General features: G+C 41.2%; 1 protein-coding gene across 1 annotated transcript in view; it reads right to left on the reverse strand.

The window, feature by feature from the left end:
• Positions 1-4,992: 4,992 nt before the first annotated feature.
• Positions 4,993-8,849, reverse strand: part of LOC143282114 (polyubiquitin-C-like) — a 4,956-nt gene continuing 1,099 nt past the window's right edge. The window contains exon 2 of the mRNA XM_076587619.1: positions 4,993-8,255. Within this exon, the coding sequence (XP_076443734.1) occupies positions 5,286-8,255 (2,970 nt within the window). The 3' untranslated portion in view covers positions 4,993-5,285. The remainder of the gene's footprint in view (positions 8,256-8,849) is intronic.

An 8,849-nucleotide genomic window follows, 5' to 3' on the forward strand; every position in this document is an offset into this window, starting at 1 on the left:
GACAAAGAGAGAGAGAGAGAGAGAGAGAGAGAGAGAGAGAGAGAGAGAGAGAGATTGACTGATTGTTATGGATACTTACATAGCACATATCCTTGGTCAGAGACCAAGCTCTAAGCGCTTTACAAACATGGGGTCATTTGCACAACAGGCTGCCTACCTGGATAGAGCTGACTGACGGCTGCCACTGGGCGCTCATCATTCATTTCCTGTGTCATTCAATCAGATTTCAGGCACACACACATACACACTCAGACAGACATGTAACATTTTACGTGTATGACAGTTTTGTTTATTTACCCCCACCATGTAGGCAGCCATACTCCGTTTTCGGGGGTGTGCATGCTGGGTATGTTCTTGTTTCCATAACCCATCGAATGCTGACATAGATTACTGGAACTTTAATGTGCGTATTTGATCTTCTGCGTGCATATACACATGAAGGGGGTTCAGGCACTATCAGGTCTTCACATGTGCTGACCTGGGAGATCGGAAAAATCTCCACCCCGTACCCACCAGGTGCCATCACCGAGGTTCAAACCCTGGACCCTCAGATTGAAAGTCCAATGCTTTGACCATCCAGCTATTGCGAGATTGTGTGTTGTGTGTGTTCCGCGCACGCGCGCGCGTGTGTGTGTGTGTGTTTGTGTGTGTGTACACGTATGCTTATATGTGCTTCACTGTGTGTATATAATTACTTACTACTTACTTAAATCCACTCAGTACAGCACGATCAAATCAATTTCCTGATGATGTTCTAGAGTCTTGCTTGGTATGTTAATTTTGGTTATTTCTGTCATCACAAATCACCGACCTACTAAAAAAAGAAAAAGAAAAAAAAGTTAAGCGTGCATGTTTGATCTTATATATGTGCGTATACGCTTGAAGGGGATTTGCCCTTTAGTGGTACTGGCAGATCTGCACATGATCCATTCGTGTCATCAAAGCTGCCGAGAATCGGTCCACAGAGCGTGAGATTAAAAATTCATCTCTCGTTGTCTCAGCTATTCCGCCTTTGTTTGTGAAGTAAGATTGACAAAGGACAAGCCAGAAGAAGGTCATGCTGATTTTTCCCTTTTTTTTGTATCTGAAAAAAAGAATTTTTTCATCGATCTACCTTTTTTTTCGGCCGATCATTTTGGACTTCCCACTTGACTCCAGGTCTGCAAGTTCCAGATGATGATGATCCTCGCCACCAAACCTGAAACGCACCAGTGCTCTTCGGTCTGGAGTCTTTAGGGTCATAGGCAAATAATCTGAGTCATTTTGCTTTGTTGTTTCCAAATCCACACCAAAGCTTCCCAAAGCAGTTGTAGATGGCTTGCCTTCGACAAAATTTGGTTTAAATGTTCATTGTGACTTATTCTCACTAATTTTTGTTCGCACATGGTTTATTTGGATTTGGTTCATTTGGATTGTGTGTTGTAAGAACAATGTGAGAAATCTGTGAATGAAAAATTCGCTGATAGCAAATGAACCCGAGTCACATTGAACGAAATAGGCTACCTACTTCCCCTGTCATCGTACCCCTTTCACCATACTAATTATAAACTTAACCTTTTCGACAATTTATCAAAATTCATAGATTCATTCTATCATTATGACTGATCTGGAAAATAGGGAATCCAGGAGCATGCCAATGAGAGGACTTTTATTTTGGCCAAGAGTCCGAGGCCTGTCACAACAACTACCACTACTGCTACTACAATATTTCAAGGAGACGTAAACATATCTTTTGACACAGGCATTTGCTATAACATTTTGGGCTCTTCTAGACTAACATTCCATAACCTACCATTATTACTAATACAGTTAAATATTTAACGTCAGACTAGTACTCAGTAATTAAAAAAAAAGAAAAGAAAAAAAAAAGATTTGTGTTCAGCAATGTATAGGTGTGGTGAATGAGTCATTTCACACACAACTCCACCCCCCTCCCCGCATAACTGTGAGCACAATGATACGGTCAGCCTTATTTGTTAGAAATCCTGTGAGCCAGCAGGGCTGTGCAGATGTGTGTGTTTTTGATAACGTTTACAAAGACATTATGCATTGATTGCTTTAAAATTAAGTACATTTATGTTGGCACCAGTGTTAGCATACTGAAGGTGGGAACAGAATGGGGGAGAATGGAAACATCTTCACTTAAAAGCTGTCTCTCTGAAGATGGATGTGCACATTATGAAGGGAAATGTCAGATTTAATGAAGTGAGCAATAAACAAAACAGAGGACTGGCAGAGGGACCAGTCACCACTCACAATTAGAAACTCTGTCTGTCTGTCTCTCTTTCACTTGCAAAATATGTATCCGATTCCGAGGCAATAAATATACGGAAAACGTCAATCGGTCCAAATACTCATTAATCAATTAAGAATTAGTGTGGGATCTATATATGAGGAAAAAAGTTTAGATAAAAAGGAAGGGTTACATTTGGATGGCCAATCTCGACAATGTAATTATAAGATGCGTTCGTATTGATATGATGGATTTTGATGTTCAGGCATAAATAATTATTTCATGATTTATATGTACTTAAATTTAGTATGTGTTTGTATTGATATGATGTGAGTCAATGTTACATGCGTAAATATCTATTATATGATTTTTATGTACTTTGTTTTGTGTGTACTGTCCAAACCATGGAGACAAATGACTGAAAAAAGGCACATTGCCCCCTTGTCATATGTACTTTAAGTTAATGACAAAGTACCGAAGTGTTGCAAATCTCTTATTAGTTTATATTTGTTTCAATTGTTTTTCCTTACTGTTCCATTTTATCTGTTTTGCACCATTTTGTTCTGATTAGTAACTTCTATGTCACTAGAGCTTTACTGCTAAAGACATTAAACATTTCAGTGTTCAATGTTCTTTCTCTCTCTCTCTCTCTGTATGTAATGTTTTCTTTTGGATATGCACAATTACCATTAGAAAACAAAAGTCATGTTCATTTTAATGGTGTTTTCATGTGCATAGGTGGCTTTTCCCCCCTTTAACCTAGAGATATTGTCGATTTTGGAATAGGAACACTGCAAAGTGAACTCTCAGTAACTCTGAAGATGTTCCCATCCCTTCAGGAAAGAAAAAAAGTCAGTTCTCTAAATCCATCAGTGGACCATGGCGCTGTTATATACTTTTAAAGCATTTTGAATACACATTACTGTACATCAGGGAAGTGATTGCAGTCATCAAGAAACCGGATCTTGCTCATTATGATAAGTCGTGAGTCTGTTGAACTCAAAATATTTAACTAATATCTAAATGGAAAGAGGACTATTCATATTTTTGTGTCTTATCTTACATGTTTTGAAAAGGCACTCATATACATGACACAAAATGAGTTTGATAGTTTCCATCTCTACACCCTCACACAGGTACTATTGAAATGTTAAAGTCACCAGTAGTGTTGTGTGTGTGTGTGTGTGTGTGATAACATGCATATTTTGTACAAGATTTCTTTTACACTGGTTCTTTGTTATTTAATGTTTGAAGTTGCTGTTTTACATGGTGTTATGTGAAGCAAAGGAAATTATCCATTTTAGCATAATAAAAGGTATGAATTCACAACCCTTTCCTTTCCACAGACTAAATTTTATTTCCATTCTCTTTGCTTTAAAGTTAAATTCATTGCAAGACCTATGCTTGTTGAAAAGATCTGAGATTACAATGGAATTAGGTGCAGAGCTTGCTTTGGCAGAGGTAAATTTAAATTTTTTTTTTAATTTCTATTTTTTTAATATTCAAAATTTTTTTATTGTTATACCTGCAACATTTCAATTTCTTTGTTTCAATAAAATGGAACTGAGTGCACGTTATCTGATCTTTTTAGTTTTTTTCCTCTAGTACAGGAATCTTATCTATCATTTGTCGTTCTGTTTATTCTCACAGCTATCAACTTAAAAAGAAAAAGAAAAAAAAGAAGAAGACAATTTCCAACAGCTATTAATTTTAGTGTAGATTAATACTTGGCAAGTATTTTGAATTGTTCCAACACAGACCCTGCAGCCATATCTTGCATCTGGCTGCTTCAGGAACAAGTTAAAGGATCTTACAGCATTTGCTTTTCTTGTTTCAAGATAAAATACTCAGAGACACAGACGCAGAGAGAGAGAGAGAGAGAGAGAGAGAGAGAGAGAGAGAGAGCACTATGATTTTGCAACTGGTCTCAGTTTCATCAAAATCAGATCTATACACTGAGAGATGCCACATTTGTAAAAGCGGACAAACTGATTCATGCAAAAAGGGGCTGGTTTTCATAAGCCATCTTAACAGTGCTAAGTTTGCTTCATAAATCTATGGAATGAGAACAGACTAAAAAAAAAAAATATCTTAATGCCAAGCAAACTCGGTGTTGGTAAAAGATCACTTACACTGAGCAAGCTAACCCAGTTATATAATACAGCTTATTGTTTGTTCCACTACTTCTAAAAAACCAGTTTGTTAAAAACTATTAATTAATAGGTGGTAAAATTTGACATGTTTGACATCAGTGAAACATATTGTAAACCAGCCAGAAGTCAAAGCAATTTTGAATGCTTCAGAAACATATGTGATGTCATTTATTGAAACACAGTATTCCAAGTTGAAAAGTATGATCACTCAGTATGAACTTATTCTGACACCTCATTCAATATGAACTTATTCTAGCACCTATGTAAGGTATTAGTACTATTACTAACTGCAGCCAAGTTCCAATATATAACACCTGGTTAAAAGATCATAACTGACGTCACTGGTTTAATTATGAACAGATGGAAATCTATCCATCTGATTAAAGATCACAATTGACGTCACTTATCAACAACTGAGGATCTGTCCACAAGATATGATTTTCCTTGAAATCAACTTCTTACCCATGTTCAAAGCTTATTCAAACATGCAAAACAGTAACTGACACTTCCCAAATAAGGCTTTTTAATATTGTGGCATCTCTCAATTTTCATTCTAACATTCAAACTCTTTCACTCAAATTCTTTCTCTCAGGAAAAAGACAAACATTTTTTTTTTTCAATTCAACCTGTATCATTTACTTGTGAATCATATGTGATATTATATTGCAGTTTCAGAAAACAATATGACATCAACAACAAAAGAAAAAGAAAAAAAAAGATTTTCTGGAGTCTGATTAGTCTTTTTCTTTTCTTTATATAGAATTGTCGAGAACTGATAAACTTACAATTCTCTATGACAAACAGAAAATTAAAGATTTCCAAATATTTTGTCTTTACTGTAATATCTTGCACTGCCCTGTCTCTTCAGTCAACCTATCTCACACAACAAATGTCAGTTTTTAGTAACCACCACGCAGACGCAGAACCAGGTGAAGTGTGGACTCTTTCTGGATGTTGTAGTCAGAAAGAGTGCGTCCATCTTCCAGTTGCTTGCCAGCAAAGATAAGACGTTGTTGGTCTGGGGGGATGCCCTCTTTGTCCTGGATTTTTGCCTTCACGTTCTCGATAGTGTCAGATGGTTCTACTTCCAGAGTGATGGTTTTGCCTGTGAGGGTCTTGACGAAGATCTGCATGCCTCCACGGAGACGCAGAACCAGGTGAAGTGTGGACTCTTTCTGGATGTTGTAGTCAGACAAGGTGCGCCCATCTTCCAGCTGTTTGCCGGCAAAGATCAGACGTTGCTGGTCTGGGGGAATGCCTTCTTTGTCCTGGATCTTGGCCTTCACATTCTCAATGGTATCAGATGGTTCTACCTCAAGTGTGATGGTCTTGCCAGTCAGGGTCTTGACGAAGATCTGCATGCCTCCACGGAGACGCAGAACCAGGTGAAGTGTGGATTCTTTCTGGATGTTGTAGTCAGACAAGGTGCGCCCATCTTCAAGCTGTTTACCCGCAAAGATGAGACGTTGCTGGTCTGGGGGGATGCCCTCTTTGTCCTGGATCTTGGCCTTCACATTCTCAATAGTGTCTGAGGGTTCCACTTCCAAGGTGATGGTCTTGCCTGTGAGGGTCTTGACGAAGATCTGCATGCCTCCACGGAGACGCAGAACCAGGTGAAGTGTGGATTCTTTCTGGATGTTGTAGTCAGAAAGAGTGCGACCATCTTCAAGCTGTTTACCGGCAAAGATCAGACGTTGCTGGTCTGGGGGGATGCCCTCTTTGTCCTGGATCTTGGCCTTCACGTTCTCGATAGTGTCAGATGGTTCTACCTCCAGAGTGATGGTTTTGCCTGTGAGAGTCTTGACGAAGATCTGCATGCCTCCACGCAGTCGCAGCACCAGGTGAAGTGTGGACTCTTTCTGAATGTTGTAGTCAGAAAGAGTGCGTCCATCTTCCAGCTGCTTGCCAGCAAAGATGAGACGTTGCTGGTCTGGGGGGATGCCTTCTTTGTCCTGGATTTTTGCCTTGACATTCTCAATAGTGTCTGAGGGCTCCACTTCCAAGGTGATGGTCTTGCCAGTAAGAGTCTTGACGAAGATCTGCATGCCTCCACGGAGACGCAGAACCAGGTGAAGTGTGGACTCTTTCTGGATGTTGTAATCAGAAAGAGTGCGACCATCTTCAAGCTGTTTGCCAGCAAAGATCAGACGTTGCTGGTCTGGGGGGATGCCCTCTTTGTCCTGGATTTTGGCCTTGACATTCTCAATAGTGTCTGAGGGCTCCACTTCCAAGGTGATGGTCTTGCCTGTGAGGGTCTTGACGAAGATCTGCATGCCTCCACGGAGACGCAGAACCAGGTGAAGTGTGGATTCTTTCTGGATGTTGTAGTCAGACAAGGTGCGCCCATCTTCCAGCTGTTTGCCGGCAAAGATGAGACGTTGCTGGTCTGGAGGGATGCCTTCTTTGTCCTGGATCTTGGCTTTCACATTTTCAATGGTGTCTGAGGGCTCCACTTCCAAGGTGATGGTCTTGCCAGTAAGAGTCTTGACGAAGATCTGCATGCCTCCACGGAGACGCAGAACCAGGTGAAGTGTGGACTCTTTCTGGATGTTGTAGTCAGACAAGGTGCGCCCATCTTCAAGCTGTTTGCCGGCAAAGATGAGACGTTGCTGGTCTGGAGGGATGCCTTCTTTGTCCTGGATCTTGGCTTTCACATTTTCAATGGTGTCTGAGGGCTCCACTTCCAAGGTGATGGTCTTGCCAGTAAGAGTCTTGACGAAGATCTGCATGCCTCCACGGAGACGCAGAACCAGGTGAAGTGTGGACTCTTTCTGGATGTTGTAATCAGAAAGAGTGCGACCATCTTCCAGCTGTTTGCCAGCAAAGATGAGACGTTGCTGGTCTGGGGGGATGCCTTCTTTGTCCTGGATTTTTGCCTTGACATTCTCAATAGTGTCTGAGGGCTCCACTTCCAAGGTGATGGTCTTGCCTGTGAGGGTCTTGACAAAGATCTGCATGCCTCCACGGAGACGCAGAACCAGGTGAAGTGTGGACTCTTTCTGGATGTTGTAATCAGAAAGAGTGCGACCATCTTCAAGCTGTTTGCCAGCAAAGATCAGACGTTGCTGGTCTGGGGGGATACCCTCTTTGTCCTGGATTTTTGCCTTGACATTCTCAATAGTGTCTGAGGGCTCCACTTCCAAGGTGATGGTCTTGCCTGTGAGGGTCTTGACGAAGATCTGCATGCCTCCACGGAGACGCAGAACCAGGTGAAGTGTGGATTCTTTCTGGATGTTGTAGTCAGACAAGGTGCGCCCATCTTCCAGCTGTTTGCCGGCAAAAATAAGACGCTGCTGGTCTGGAGGGATGCCTTCTTTGTCCTGGATCTTGGCTTTCACATTTTCAATGGTGTCTGAGGGCTCCACTTCCAAGGTGATGGTCTTGCCAGTAAGAGTCTTGACGAAGATCTGCATGCCTCCACGGAGACGCAGAACCAGGTGAAGTGTGGACTCTTTCTGGATGTTGTAATCAGAAAGAGTGCGACCATCTTCAAGCTGTTTGCCGGCAAAGATCAGACGTTGCTGGTCTGGGGGGATGCCCTCTTTGTCCTGGATTTTGGCCTTGACATTCTCAATAGTGTCTGAGGGCTCCACTTCCAAGGTGATGGTCTTGCCTGTGAGGGTCTTGACGAAGATCTGCATGCCTCCACGGAGACGCAGAACCAGGTGAAGTGTGGACTCTTTCTGGATGTTGTAGTCAGAAAGAGTGCGTCCGTCTTCCAGCTGCTTGCCGGCAAAGATCAGACGTTGCTGGTCTGGGGGGATGCCCTCTTTGTCCTGGATCTTGGCCTTCACGTTCTCGATGGTGTCTGAAGGCTCCACCTCAAGTGTGATTGTCTTGCCAGTCAGGGTCTTTACAAAGATCTGCATCTGAAAACAGATAACAGCTGCATTGTAGACAATTCCTCCTTTTAGTGTGGGATTGAGAGGATGGGAAGGAAACAAGGGAGGGTGTGGCTGATTGATTTAATGGACCTGAAAAATCAAATTTTAACAAAGGTCTTGCCCCCAATGTCCTTTCAAAAACAACTGACCAACACCAAACCAAGACCTGGGGGGAGAGAGAGAGGAGTATAGCAACGGTGATTAACATATTTCTAAAACAGTTCATATTTTAATGACTGATTGTGAATCTGGGGTATCTAACACTACAAGGATTTTGTTGTTGTTGCACACACACACACACACACAGAGGAGTACAGCAACAGTAATTAACACATTTCTAAAACAGTTCAGATTTTAATGATAGATTGTGAATTTGGGGAATCTAACACTTCAAGGATTTTGTTGTTATTGCAATGGATAAACAAAGTTTAAATGATGTTTAAATGCTAATAATCAAATCCTAAGTTGCTGTCCGTGTTTACAAAATAAATGTAGTACTGGTAAAATGAAAATGTGCTAGAGCAGCTTCATGCACGTCAATATATGGATGTAGAATAAGAAAAAAAAAACTTCTTGAAA

Source organism: Babylonia areolata, chromosome 5, assembly GCF_041734735.1.
Source record: "Babylonia areolata isolate BAREFJ2019XMU chromosome 5, ASM4173473v1, whole genome shotgun sequence".
Taxonomy (NCBI): domain Eukaryota; kingdom Metazoa; phylum Mollusca; class Gastropoda; order Neogastropoda; family Buccinidae; genus Babylonia; species Babylonia areolata.